This window comes from Pelodiscus sinensis, chromosome 12 (assembly GCF_052426305.1).
Source record: "Pelodiscus sinensis isolate ZL-2025 chromosome 12, ASM5242630v1, whole genome shotgun sequence".
In the NCBI taxonomy this organism is placed as follows: Eukaryota; Metazoa; Chordata; order Testudines; family Trionychidae; genus Pelodiscus; species Pelodiscus sinensis.
This window is the reverse complement of record NC_143063.1, coordinates 18831655-18847073: the sequence shown is the minus strand read 5'-3', so window position 1 is coordinate 18847073 and position 15419 is coordinate 18831655. Positions and strand designations below refer to the sequence as shown.

At 37.9% G+C, this 15419-nt stretch overlaps 1 protein-coding gene across 2 annotated transcripts in view; it reads right to left on the bottom strand.

Annotated features, from left to right (window-relative positions):
- TOX3 (TOX high mobility group box family member 3) overlaps positions 1-15419 on the bottom strand; it is a 96957-nt gene that overhangs the window by 13503 nt on the left and 68035 nt on the right. The window contains exon 3 of one of the 2 annotated variants that reach the window (XM_006121130.5): positions 14265-14516. In XM_006121130.5, the coding sequence (XP_006121192.3) occupies positions 14265-14516 (252 nt within the window). Of the gene's footprint in view, positions 1-14264; positions 14520-15419 lie in introns of both variants that reach the window. The other variant, XM_006121129.4, reaches the window with a different exon arrangement.

The window sequence follows — 15419 nt, the reverse complement described above, 5'->3', positions numbered from 1 at the left end:
ATGCCGGAACTCTCTGTCCTGAGCCCCCCCCCCCATATGCCCCAGCCCCCTGCCCTCACTCTTGCACCCCCATCCCCTGCTCTAAGCCCCATCATTAAATGGAGTCTGTACGTTTTCCCTTTGATTTCTAAAAGAAAAGAGAAGCAAAGAAACTTCTTCATCCCTTTGCTTAAGCACACGAGCAAAGCCAGGGACATTGCTCAGTGCTCCTAAGAGACCCGCTTCCATTCTGGCTATGCTGCAGCAGCTGCTCTCAATGCAATGCCACCTGGGACCCACACAACAATTTTAACCCCAGTCCCTTTGCAGTCCGGCCTCGTCAGCCTCCTTCGGAAGCCCCGGGTCCTGAACTTCCCACAAGCCAGTGTCGTGCTGCCAGGCGTGGCGCAGACACACCGGATGTACACAGCGCACTCCCCCGCATGGATCTCAAGCAATTCTCTGGCCTCGGCCGCCCACATGGGTGTGATTCATTGTCACCCCAAACTGCCAGGCCCCACTCGCCTTGTGCGCTGCGAGCTCCTGCTTCCCGCATGGCAAATTCTGCACTTTGGCTGGATGGGGGCAGCCTGGAGGGTCCAGGCCAAACCCTGTTTGCATGTTCCCCTCCCAGCGCAGATTGGAATATGGAAAGTCCCACAGGTAGTAAACAAATGATGGAGGGGCACAAATTTTGCTTTTGCCCGGGTGCATAACACCCTCGCTATGCCTCTGTTTGAGGCTTCCTGCAGTGTAGACATGCTATTTTGAAATAAGCTATTTCGGAGTAACTATTCTGGAATTGCTTAATTCGAAATATCCGTGCAATGCAGACATACCCTAAGGTGCCACAGGACTACTTCACCATAGCAAGTACAAATATTTCTCTGAGGTCCAAAACAGTTGCACTAACCCTTCAAATTCCAGGTATAGACTCTACACGTAGGGATCTCAGACCCACCAAGAGCTCCTTCAAATTTTCCCCATCTACAATAGGGATGAAAGCAAGTAATCGACTACCCGATAAGCCTAGGCCTAAAAGACGGTTCCCCGCAACATCATCTCAGTGGTGCCGCCTGCCCTCACCCCCTTGCTGCCTCTATCCCCCCCACCTGGGACCTCTTGTGGACAGGGGCTGCTGCCAGAGCAGCATCTATTCGCAGCCAGCCCAGGGCTGGCTATGAACAGAAGCTGCTCCTGTCCACGGGGGGGATCCCAGCTTCTCGCTAGGACCCCCCTGAAGACAGGGGCTGCTGGACCTGGTACAAGTCAGGACTGAGCAATCCTGGCTCGTGCTGGGTCCGGGACCTACCCCTGCTGCGCCTCTGCAGTTTAAATGTAGTAAAAGTCAGGCTGCATGTGTACCTGGCTCTTACTACATTTAAACTGCAGAGCCGCAGCGCGGGTAGCTCCTGGATTCGGCTTGAGTCGGGACAGAGGAAACCTTCCCTTATCGACTAATCATGTAGCCGATAAAAATTTTATCAACTACATGATTAGTGGATTACCCGCCTTTTAATATCCTTAATCTACAAGCTGCTGCTCGCTGGTCTGCTCATCTCTCCTGGACTATTTCTCGTCTTATTTCTCAAATGCTTTTATTATCTCCCACCTCCAAATAAAGGAGTCTTGTTCCTGAGAGAGGAATGTGTGTGCCAAAAAGAAGTACTTGATATAGAAATGTTTAAACCATCAAACTGATTAGCTGAAATGCTTATTTGCTTTAGGGCATCTTTCTGTGAAATTTACTACCACTAACTATAAGGTCACTCTGATTTGGAATTATATTGACAGTGACATCTGGAAGTCATTCCATGTCTTTTTTTCACTTTCTGTATATTAATCTAGTCCTTTTGCTTTACAGACACTGTTTCAATGCATCAAGGAAAAAAATCTGCTGTTAAAACAAAGATGGCAATAATCAGAATTAGTTTTCTTTGTGGATCATACACAAATCAGTTTCTAGGAAGCATTCTACCTTTAAAATATTATTTTCACCTTGCTTCCTTGCTGTTACACAACACCAACTTTCAAAGTTTTTACACCAAAGCAGCAGAATATGAAGCTATGGGTTACAAATGATTTACTCTAAGACTTGCCATTTTGGTGGAGTCTATAAGTTTATTGAAACTAAATTCTTTTGACTTTGCATTGACCCAGAATTTAATTGTATATACAAGCGTATGAATTGTTAACTGTTCCTTCTTTGGGAGACATTTGTGTGGGGGAGATTTTTCTCCCTCTTAATTGTTCCCTTCCCTATTTTGCTTTAATAAAAATGTAAGTAGACACAGAAATTGGAAATTAAGTAACATTTCAGAACTGGAAATGGCTAACAAGAATCAAATAAGAAGTCTGATATGAAAAATAAAATATTTTAAAGGTTAATTTCTGGTGGCGATTATATTCTAATTTGGTAAAAAATTGGTTTGTACTGTCATGTAACAAATATCAGCACTGTATTTGCTGTATTACATTGAAAGTTATATTCCAAATAGATGTATATTTAATCAGCATCATGAATGGAGTGTGAATGCAATTGTTGATTTGTGGATATATGTCATTGTAAATAACAGCAAAATACTGTATATAACTGTGCATACAGAGATTATGTCAGACAAGGAAGTGGAAGCTTTGTTTGGTATTTTTAAAATGGGTTGGTGCGATATTAAGAAGGTCTGGGACATACATAGTCCTAATATTTTTGGTTCACAGCCTTGCTGAATCCCTTTTGAGGTTATAAATCAACTTGAAGATACCATTATCATATAAACTTCCACCAAGAGATCTTACTTATTTTTCCTCAAATATTTTGAACATGATGGTTTCCTTATTCGATCAGTAACACTTCCTATAGAGCCAATGGGTTCAGTAACACTTCCTTCATTATCTAGAGAATTCTGAAAAACTTTCACATACCAGGAGTATGCATGGAAAGAATATAATTAGTGTTTGAATTACAGTGTTTATGTGATAGCTTGTTTCCATTAGTATTTGCAACACTGACAAGTGAAATAACAAGGCTCACATATTCAGAATGCATCTTTCAAAACAACAAATAATTCTATGTGCCCACTTCTAGATCCCTATGCAGATACAAAAAATGTTGTATCTGCATTCCAACCTCAATCTGCAAAAATGATCTGCAGATGCAGATATACACAGATTGGCAGGGCTCTACCTGTTTTTTACTATGAATTTACCTGGGGTTCAGTGTGATGATTTTTTTAGTTGAAAGGTGCATGACTACCTTATATCAGGTGTGCAAAAATATTCATGAACTTTTTAATCTTAATTAAATCAATATTTGAGTGATCCTGATCTAATCTGTGGTTTTAAGTTGAAATCGGTAATACTCAATGGTTTCTGACCCAAAATGAGTTAAGATGCAAGAGTTGAGCATCACCAGGGCTAACTCATACTTGAATATTATGAGAATTCAAGATATGCAACGTAGAGAAAGGGTTTGCAGACTGAAGCTCCCAAGAGCCCAACTCAGCAGAGATGGACCAGCTGTGGGTGTTTTATGACAGTGCCGACATACCTAAAGTTTCACCCAGCTCTGCTTAAATCCCTTAACAGCACTAAAGATAAAGTTATAGTGGGATCCTATGAAAAGCTCTGTTGTGAGGGAATCAGCAAACCTTACCCCTTCAAGAACACCCATCCCATGCTAGAGGCAAGCCAATCGTTGGCCCAGAAATGCTTTACCATCAAAACTCTCCCCTTTCAAACTATCTGCAAGCAAATCTTGCTGACCATTTAAAATTATATATATGTTGTGTGTGAATAATTTAACTGTTTGTAGTCCTAGAGCTCTGTAACATGGTACACAGAAGGCAAGATCAGAGGAACCAAGAGGATATCAGACTGCTCATTGCTGTGACAACCTAATCTTTTCTGTAAACATTCCTTTTAAAATTATTGGCCTTTTGAATACTCTCTCACCTTTCCTCTCCCCCAAGTAATTGAGAATACCCTTGTTTCCCAGCTACTGCACTGCACCAGCACAGTGTTGCAGATTTCAGCATGTGATATGTAATGGAGATAGAGCTGAAACTACAGAGCCTTTCCTTCCAACTGAGGACACAGTTAGCTGTTGCTCTTGTAACATCAAACTCACTCAACATCCAGCAGAAATTAAAGTGAAAAATTTATATTTCTCTTCATAGATGAATGAAAACCATCTGTTGCAAGAGGTAGCATCAACCTGTATGCTGCTTATGCTCCATTTAAGACCTATTTTGAGGGTGACATTGGTGCTGTGGTATTGCATTAGTCTTCTGCAGATGGGAAAACATTACCCTACATGAACATTTAATTAAATGGAGACAATCCAGAATAATTTCTCTAGGCAACATTCCCCTGAAATTAAATGGAATCTTGCAGAAAAATAATGTCCATGCTCAATAGACATTTTGCTTGTATAAAGATACAGGACCAGGACAAAAATTCTGAACTCGGTGGGCCATTTTTTAAGGAAGGATATGTTAAATGTCCCACCAAACGTATGTATGTCAAGTTCTACAATTATGTGTGCAAATTACTCCATAGGTACCCAACTACCCTCTTGAAAGTTAACTACAACCATTACACATTCCGCTGCCCTTCAGATTTGTCACTGTCAAGATAACATAAGGTGATGTAATATAACAACTGATAAATTTAAGGTGATGCAGAATTTACTTCAGTGTAAAAAGCAAAACCATCGGTTCTTCTTGCCTGTAAATTATTCATATTTTGCAAGTCAGCATCTCTCTGAAGGAAATTGTCAATGCTTTCTCTTTCTACAACTGCACTAGAGATAAAAGAATCCATTAATCAAATTTTTATAAAGATTTAAATTTGTCCAACCATCAAAAATCATACTAACAGGACACTTTATCTGTCATAGATTAAATCCTTGTTTTTTAGAATACAACACAAAGCATTGCTCAGTATTGCTACCATTCAAGAAGTATTCATGTTTTCAGAAACACAGATTAGTAAAATGCCAGCCAAACTATTGTTGCCAGTCTCTCTTGTTCCACAGCAATGATCCCATCTCATGTATCTGGAGAGCAAAGTTTACCCAGTCTCATTCCACAAAAATGGGAAAGCATAAATGGCCGTCTCTTTTCACATGGATTTAAGGCTGCAATACATTAGAGGTTCCTCTGGAAAGAGGAGCCTTGCACAGGTTCTACTATCTGAACACACTTTCTGGTCTAAGTTCACCGTAAGTCCATCAGGTCAAAAAAACTTTTCTCTTTTCCACTCCTAGAGGCACAGTTCATCCCCTGGGGCCCTAGAGATCTCAGCAAGACCACGTATCTCCCCATCATTAAATGCCTGAAAGGGAGAACATTTTGTGTAGTCTCAGTTCCTTTCTCACACAAAAGAGCATCTGCAGAATCACCCCTAGCTCTAGCAAAAAAACAGGACTATGTAGCTCTAGGTGAGTGTCCTTTTCTCCTGGCTTGATCACATATATCTCTATGTCACAATTCATTATGGCACAGAATTTCCTTGTATGTCTCTGCTCACAAATAAACCATGAGTTAGGAGGTATGGCCAGTTCTCCCTACAGTCTGGGAAATAATCAGTTTTCTCCCTGATGGTTTTTCACTCTGGCTCATGAACTGTCTTTCAGGCCTGGGCTGCAGCATGGATGTGGGTCTTTTTCTGGTGTATCAGCTTCCCCCTGTAGGCTTATGTGTTCTGAACAACCTCAACCATCTACACAGTAGATGTGAGCCCACCCAAATCTGCAGCTCTTGAGCAAACATCCTAAAACCAATCAATAATTTCTTCCACTGACTAAGGTTCAGGATGGAGACACAAAGTCACTTTTTAGGTTAATTGCTAGGTGAAGCAGTGCTGCCACAACTGTGAGGAAAAGGGCTTTCCCCTGAAATGCTGCAGGATCCTACAGGATCTTACCCTTGTCTAAGATGGCAGCCAGGGACAATAAAGGCTGTCAGTGACATCTTTCTAGCTAAAGGCTGGAATAGAATTTGGAAAGGATCAAAATGGACAGCCCAGGACTATTCCCAGGCAACAATAGTGTCCATCTGCTTAAGGTGACCAGGAATGATCATCATTCGGCCCCATGTTGAATAAACAAAAGATGGTGGCTGTTGGTAACCTGAATGGTGTCTCTAGGAACATTTTTTCTTGGAATTGCTCCTGTTGGAATGGAGCTGAAAACTGGGCTTGCTACTCTTCTAAGAACTCTCTTATCATCATCAAAGTAAGGACTTCTTCTGATTTTCCTTTTTTATACCACTTTTGCAAACAGATACAAATATCACGCCTTAAACCACGTAAGATAGTTGCCTTTTCCAAAAGCATTTCAAAAGCAATCCATATATGGTGTTGATCCCACTTCAATCTGAGGCAGGGGTGAGCAAATTCCGCCCACTGGCTGGATCCAGTCCACAGGGTTAGTCAAGTCCCCACCTCCATGTTTACCTGTGCCTCTGCAGGTATTAGAGGATAGCAACTCTCGGCCACATATCACTATTTGTGGCCAATGTGAGTGGCAGGAAGCGGTGTCGCAATGTGCGATGCTTCCTGCCACTTGCATTGGCTGTGAATGGTGATTTGCAGCCAAGCACAGCTGCGATCCTCTGATATCTGTGCAATTGTAGCTAAACAGGGACTAACCCTGTGGGCTGCCTTTTTTTTTTTTTAATTGTCTATCCCGACCTAGATATTTCCTGCCTCTTTTTCTAGAAAGTATCTCATATATCTGGAAGAGATAATAAGTCACTTGCACTGGTGATTTAGCAAACCCCTAGTATTAACAAAAAGCAACATCACTAACTCACTGGATAGTTGTCTCAGGCAAATGCTGACAATCTGTAACATACTGCAGCTACTGAACGCAATCTCATATATCTATGATATGGTAGGAGTACATGTTGACTAATGGACCATAAATGGAGATTTTCATTTCAGTGTATTCAGAATGCACTTTGCTCTGATTTACATAATTTTTCAAAGAGCATTTGGGGTTTTTGTTTATACTGTAACAAGTTTACTAGCACCTGGGTTTTTTAAACTTGTATCAAGAGGAGAGGAAGAAGGAAATGTGTTGTAGCAAAGTGATTGTTTTGTCTACACTGAAACATTCAAAATTAAAATGGCATAGTAAACTAGAGTCTGCAAAGACTCCTCAGATGTTTCAGTCCATCATGAAGACAAGGAAGGATTGCATTTGCTTTAGTACTGTGTCATACTGTAGTGTCTGTCTGTTTTAGCCAGGGCTTTTATTGTAAATTGAATGGGCTATATATACACTGGTTATTTTCACCTCCAGAGATCACAACAGTAGTTTAACTGAGCTTTGAACTCAAATTTGCAGGTATAAAACAACTGTCATGATTCCAATGCACATTGGTAATTCTCAGGTGAGGCTTAGCACCTTTTGAAAGATGCTGAATATGCACAACACTCATGTCAAACTGAGCCAAAGACACACAGCTTCTTGCAGGATTGGTCCCTAAGAGTATGCTTTAGTTTTAGTTAGTCAACAGCAATTAATTATTTTGAAATAATGTCCATAGGTATCTTATTTCTTGAAAGGGTCAACTATAAAAGCTGTTATTAAAGTACAACTCAAGTATAAAAAATTAATACTGCTTATCTTCATCTGAAATGTAGTGGCACAGTTTCTTAAGGAAACATTGAATCACTGACAGTACAAGATGTCTTCTGGTGAGAAATAGCCTCCTTCCTATAAATGAATAATTATTGCCTTCTAGAATTAGTTGTATTTTTTCCCATTAAGGATGGCAATAAACATGTTCATAACAATAACAGGGGCTTGTTATAAGAGAACGTTCCAGGCATTAAACACATTAATGACCCATGAAATAACTGTTTTATCTGTAACACATTAAACAATACTGCTATAATTCTGTATTAATTGAAAACATACTCCTTTCTCTCAAAATATAAAATTATAAACCAAATATTAAAAAGAGATTACATGGAAGTTTCTTTGTAAATGAAAATTAAAGATATCAATTAGAGGCATGCAGTCATGTGTGGTGAAGTAATTGCCTGAATTGAAGACTTTTTGCCATTTTAACTTTTTTTTAGCTTTAAATCTGGAAATTGAGTGAATCACTGAAAAGCTAAATTAACAATTTGAGATTAAATACAGTAAGATTTAGATTTTTAAGTAAAATGCACCACTATTTTGAGATGTTTACAACATTTCTTCCTTCGGTTTGCATATTTGCTACCCTCTTTAACAAGATAAATATTGCAGCTAAGTTCATTAAGGCCACAACATCAGTTCACCATTTGTTTAAAAGTCTCTTCCTATTATCTCAGATATGGTCATCTTTTTTTTTTTTTAAAAACTCAGTGTCACATTTAAATTGTAACAATTAAAGATGAGTTTATTTCAAAATGAATTAAGTGTATCTGAGCACAAACCTAAATGTAATCTGGATATTATCACAATTATAAAACTCAGATAGGATCAAATCCTCACCAAACAGAAAACACCATTTCTACAACAGCCAGTAAAATATTTTGCACGATATATGTAAAATTGTCCGTTTGTTTTCATAAAATCTATACTTTGTTGGATAAAAGAAAAAATCAGACTGAAGAGAGACAATTACTTTACTGTCTGTTTCTTAGATATCAGAAAGAGAATTTCAAAATTCATCAAAGCTAACCTTCTGTTATGTACAACAGGCTAAGCTGAAAAGAATGTTAACAAGTTCAATTTTCATTCAATCAGCACTACTGCTCTCTGAAATGTTTCATTGCAGGAAAGAAATAAAAATAATCTATATGGTAATTATGAGGATGAATCCCCCAGTAACTTTCAGCTACATGAAAGGTCAGTTCTATTCAAGATATTTTATCAGTCCCCTGCACATACTCCTGTCCTGTCATTTTAAATCTGAACAGCATTTTATTTTCCCATTTACAGCTACCTGCAGAATTAAGTACTTAAGCCAAATAAGAAAAAAAAAAGAAAGAAAGAAATGTTGAATGCTGGCAAAGGCTATAATAGCATGGAGATAAATCGTTCAGCTGCTCTCTCTCAAGCCTCTGGGGCTGCAGATTTTTCTTCTCCTGGTGCACTGTGGGTATTCAAAACTTGTTCAACATGATTTCATTTCATTTCAGGCACTGCCTGAGAAAACTAAATTACAGAATCAATCATACAGAAGGTCAGAGTGAGACTTCATTACAAGTATTGCATGCTTGCATGAATATCTTTCATTTATGACTGACCCAATATGTCACAATAGCTGTCTAGTAAAAATAATCCACTTTCTGAAATTGATGTACTACTGATGTCAATGCTACTCAGCAGGCTGGGCAGATTATAGAGAGGTGTTAAAAAAAGGAACCCTCAGGAGCACAAGTTGTAGTTTTATAGAATTGCCATCTTTTGTAGATTAAAATAATTTTTCACATGATCATCTAAACAGACAACAGAGCGTCAGAGCAAAATATTTTTGTCAAAATATTGCTAGTGATTTCTACTTATTTTGAGTTAGATATTTATAAGTATAGTATCTTCGTCATGTAAATAAGGGTTTCTTTGAAGTAAAAAAGCATCAACATTCAATTTTTCATTAATTCATTTTTGAATACTAGGGTTTTATTTGCATATTATTAAAATGTGAATGTTAATCATACTGCACTCCTTTTATCTCCTCTTTTATGCTTCTCTTGTCTGTTTATAAATATAACTGCATGCATTTAAGTAAGATAAATGTATTATCCTTGTTGCCAATAATAATGAGGCTAATCAGCAGTGTGACAAACGGTCACTCTTTTCTAAAGCAAAACCAATGTGGCAGGGTGGGGAATCAGTCTCAATACATCACGAACTATCTTGTTCTTAATAACATGAACAATTGTTAATCCATCAATACAATATTTTAATAACTGTTAGACCACATTTAATCTGATAATAAACATTTTGCTTGCACTTTGCATAGATGAGAATATAAGTAAATATAAATCAAGATATAAAATAAAGTAGTATTTATTATTTTTCTGGTCCTCTTATGGAGAATATCTGAGGAGTATTATGAAGTAGCTAGCCAACTCTGTACCCTAAGGGAGACATAGGAGAACCTTGACATAACCTATTTTTAACCATGCCTCTGGCGATTCTGCATTCAAGTTTATAGGTGAGCATGTCAGGTAGTTCGTAGAACAAAGCCAAAGACATACTGTATTAATCATAATTCTGTTCAAGCACATTTTATTTTTTTCAACATTTGTGATTTAAAATCTCATGACATTTCTTCAAGGTGAAATTCTACTGGACTTTTCAACAAGGTAAGTCTATATCTAGCTAAAATAACTTACAGTAAGCTCTCAGAAAATAACCAGTGGACTTGAAGTGGTTTCTCTCAAATTATTTTAACTGGTTATACTAAGCAAAGGAAACTAGTGTTTGTTTTTCAGTATCTAGAAACTATCTCCTTTAGTAATTAGCAGTACACTATCGATGAAGCATTAAAGTTAGATTACAGTACTGCAAAAGAGCATTGTTCTGTAAGCATATACGAATATCATAATTATTTTATGGCCCCATCTTTAGTTCCTTCAGATATAGTAAATTCAATTGACCATGAAATGAAATTTCATAGTCAAAATGCCTCCTTTACATTTTTTTTATTGCTGTAATAAAGTTTTTATAGCTCCCAGGCAAGGTAATTCATGAAATGTCTAATTTAAAGATGAATTTTAATATTAATAAATATTTACCAGTTTAATAAAGTGCACATTTTCAACATAAAATATGATATACTGTTTTCATTATCTATTTTCAGAATGAAGATGATCTGTTGGGAATGTGTCTGAATAGTAGACAAAGATAAAGGAGTTTTGGGAAACTTGTGCAGTGACCCTCCTTTATTTTTTAAAGATTCTGAAGTTACCCAGCACTGTGTAGGCAGGGGAAGTGGTTTATTTAAGAAGACAAAGGAGAAAAAATGTAATCACTTAAAAAAAAAAAAAAACATCACCATGGGCTGTTTTTCACACAGTAAAACCCACAAGGGACAGCCCTACAAAACAGATTATTATGCAGATCCCCTGCAAAGTTCCTCCCCTATTAGGCCATGGGGCCTACCACACCCTTTTTCATCAGCTCCCTCATAAGGCAGTTCCCTTAGCCCCACTAAATAGATGTAGCCTATTTCAAGATACTGGAAGTATCCCAAAATAGCAATTGTGCGTCTTTAAACACAGCTGTTATTTCTAAATATATATTTTAAAATAATGGGCACGTTATGCTGGCATCCCTGTAACTCTCGTTCCACAAGGGTTAAGGGACTTGTTGGAATAGCACTTTATTTAAAATTTGGTACTGTGTATACAGCACCACATTTCTCAAAATAAGCTATGCAATTTGTATAGTGCAAATTGCATTTCTTATTTCAAGTTAAGGGTGCTGTGTAGACGCACCCATAGAGATGTGCTAACTGGGATTTCTTTAGTTACCACTTCCCCAGGACCACCTTAAGAGGAGTAGGCGTAGGGGTGGACTTTCTGGGTCTCCTCAGAAAGTCTCAAAGAGGCTGATGGAAAGATTAGGTGTATGCTTGCAGAGACCTCCTCCTGACCCACCAGGAACCAATCCTGCAGTAATGAATCAATGTGAACTATGGTATCAAATTAAATGGGCATGCAATCAAGTCTCCAAAGTCTACTCCTTCCCTGAGAATGAGTCTGGGAAAATATGATTCTGCAGGAACATAGCTAAGCTAGTGGAGGTGGGGGTCGGTGAACAAGAAGAGATCTAATCAGAGGGTCTCTTCCATAAGCAGATCACCATTATTTTTGAGAAATCAAAAATATGAAAAATGAAGAATAAAGACAAAATCGTGGCGACTTTGTTCACACAGTCCAACTGGTAACACCAAGGGGAAGTATGAAGGATTTGATCAAAAACTTTATTATTTGTGCCTGAACTATTTGCGCTGTGTTAGCTATATACATAAACATACACATACATGTCACAACAGTTCAGGATACCCTACTTCTTGGGCACACAATTCCCTGATTCTACTCCAAAGCCTGAGACTTTAGTAAACTTTTCTCTCTGACATAATCACTCTTACGCTCAACACATACACAAATCCCTACACAAATCCCTGTATGAGAAGCAGGATGAGATCAAGGAATGGAATTATTTGCACTGTCTCCCTGCTAAAAGTATGTATAAAATAAAATAAAAAGTAATTTATCATGACCTTTAATGGAAAATATTCAAGTTGACAATTGGGCTTTTAGCTAAAACGAAAGATCCAGAGATACATTTGCTACACTTGTATTCTATTTTTTTAAAATTTTGCATCTCGGGGGAAATCCAGTCTTTCCATGTGTTTGCCTTTCCTGGAGTGTTTAATTAAAAAAAAAAGTCAATTTATATAAAACTATGTAAGGTGACTTGCTTTCTTCCAAACCATCAGTAAATCTTTATTTTAATTTCACCAAGTTAAGAAGAAGCTCCTACAAAACTGCTAAACTGATTAAATAATTATTAGTGCAGTAACATATCTGTCTAGCTGTACATATATCCTGTCTTTATTATACAATACAAAAACTAATTTGAACTGTTGCCAATGAGTTAAAAATGCTAACTATACTAAATTTAACAGAGACTGGAAATAACTGTGGACCTAATAGTCTTATCTCCAAAACATTTTTTTTTAAACGGGGACCCAGTAGGAGAAAAAAAAACCTAGGAGGTTCCCTTTTATAGACCTTCTCCCCAGATCATAGGGTTGCCCGATGTCCGGTATTGCCCCGGACAGTTCAGTATTTGTGGTCTCTGTCCGGTGGAAAAAAACCCCCAAAATACCGGACATGTAAAATGTCTGTTATTTTCTGTTTTTCTTGGATGGAAGGCCGCTTTGGACATTCTTCCCCTGCCGCATCTGGTGGGGGAAGTATGGGGATTTAAAGACGCAGTGACTCTTTTTGCTCAACAACTTTGTTCCCCCGTTTTTGTTTTTTGCTCAACCAATTTTTTTCCCCGCCATGTTCAGTATTTTTTGTGAAAGCATCTGGTAACCCTACAGATCAAGAAGCTGGATTTGAGTCCTTGCACACTGGAATGAGTAAAGAGTGTGGGCAATGAAATAGGCGGATTCTGCAAGATACATGTGCATCTACGATAACCCATAGGAATCTGTTTCAGGAACGATGTCTTCTGAAACCTCCCCCCCCCCCCAAACTTAACCAGCCATGTGACCAGAGACTCCTCAATCCATTGCTGTCACAAAAGAACTTCCTACTGAATGTAGCTCTGTAGAAAAGTTAATATACTTTTAAATTATTATTCTGATCGTTGGGGTCAATGGCGTACCTATCACCGAGTCCAAACCCTTCCCCATGGTGAGATCTCTGCTCAACACCCCATCTCAAGCTCACATAGAGCTTTCCATAGATAGATGATGCCTGGCCTCAGCTTAACACCAGCCCAGGGGCATGCACAAGTCTGTGTGTGTATTGCTCCTCAAAGGACAATCTTATCCTACATTTCCAAGCACAGTCAAGATACTGAAAGCAAACTCAAAATTCCATTATTAACTCAAAGATGAAATGCAAATTTCTTGGAATTATTCCATAAAATACACATAGTATACAAAATATTTCCTTTACTGTTGATAGACTAATTCAAAAGGGAAAGGAAATAAAAAACCAGTCCGTTTTACGCTAACAAACCACCCTTGGAAACTGTCAACACAGTCCCTTTCCTTCCACTCAAAATATAGTCAAATAATTCATTTTGAGCTAATGGAGTAACATAGGAAGAACTTTTAAAGGGGAAGAGCCAGTTCCATCAATTCTTTAGGGAAGATTCTGCCCTCAGAAGTGCAGATATAGCTCTCATGAACCTTCCCAGGATCTGGCACATCAAGATAGATTTCTAAATCCAATCCCAGAATGCAAATCCTTATATCAAAAGTATTACCAGATGGGTTCCTTTATTGTAAGATAGAGGAAATCCATTCATATGCAACTCAACAATACCTTTAAACATATTCCAATTGTCATATAGAAGTAAATAGTGCTCTTCTACTAGTTGTAATATTCCCTATTGGAAGTATTCACCACCACAAAGTGCTGCAGATACACAGGTAATATCTGTTTAATACTGGCAAGTGTCTAAGGGTGACTACTGTTCTACTAAATCAGACTGGCATATTGAGGTCAACGAGAATACGTATTTTTACATATTACAAAAATCTATATTTTGATTGTATCTTGCAATTGATTAACAGACTAAGGACAATGCCTACCATATGTAATCCATTGCTGTGGATTACACCATCTTGCTCCACAAGATTTCGTGATATTGTAATAGAAGGAAGATCCAAACTCTGTGGAGGAAACTGGGGTGTAAATTCATTTCCTTGTCCAGGCAGCTGATCACCTAGACCCTGAAAGGGCAACAGTATATCTGCCATTCCCAGCGTGGGGTCTGACTCAGGAGGGGGCGTAATTGGTGGGATCTCAAACTCTTCATCTCCAAGGCTTGGAGTATGGAATGTCTGCTAAAAGAAAAGAAAAGAAAAGACACCACATTAGAGTGCAGTGTTCTAAATAAGCATTTCAGATTTGCAAACAAAAGGAATTCTGTATTATTTAGCTCGCAAATGAAAACTCTGTTAATTGCAAATAATGTAAGTTTCACATACACAGAACTTTGTGGATCATTCTGATTAAAGATTTAAGTCTCATGATCATATGGCTTTAATGGAGTACCAGTATTAACAGTTTTTTAATGCGTACTTAATTAGCAACATCTGTCTTTGTTGTTAGCCTGAACATCAGCTACATTGAATTTGGCTGTATAACAAATTGCCACTTTATTTATATTTTTTTGAAATAGCATCCACTGCTTACATTATTCTTATGCTTCATAAAATACTGACAATATTGTAGCACATACACACCATTAATCCAGTGTTCAACACTGCACATCTTGTTTCCTTTTTACAACTAACAAACATAAAATATTATAATTCAGCTTTCAATTTCTTCTTCACTCCACTCATGAAGTATAATGGATCACTTTATAAAAAAGGTTATTATTTAGAGCTGAGAAATGTACACAATAGCAACCGTGATTATAGTAGCTTCCAGTGTTTTTTAAAGCAAGCCAGCATGTTTGAACACAGTGGGTGTATTATGAAGTAAACACCTGTTAAGATGCCTTGAGCAGAACACTTACTGCCAGTTATCTTAAGGGTTTGTACATGTATGTTTGTGTCTAATCTTTATTCAACTACAGCCTGGATCTGGCCTCAACACTGCTGACTTATTTGAGATGAAAAAGAACTATGCTTACTCTGGATTTCATTCTTGTGAGCTAAATGAATTTTTGTATATTACTTCAGGTCCACTGCTACTTAACAATAGAAATCTAGTGACTGAAATTAGGCCATTTTAAA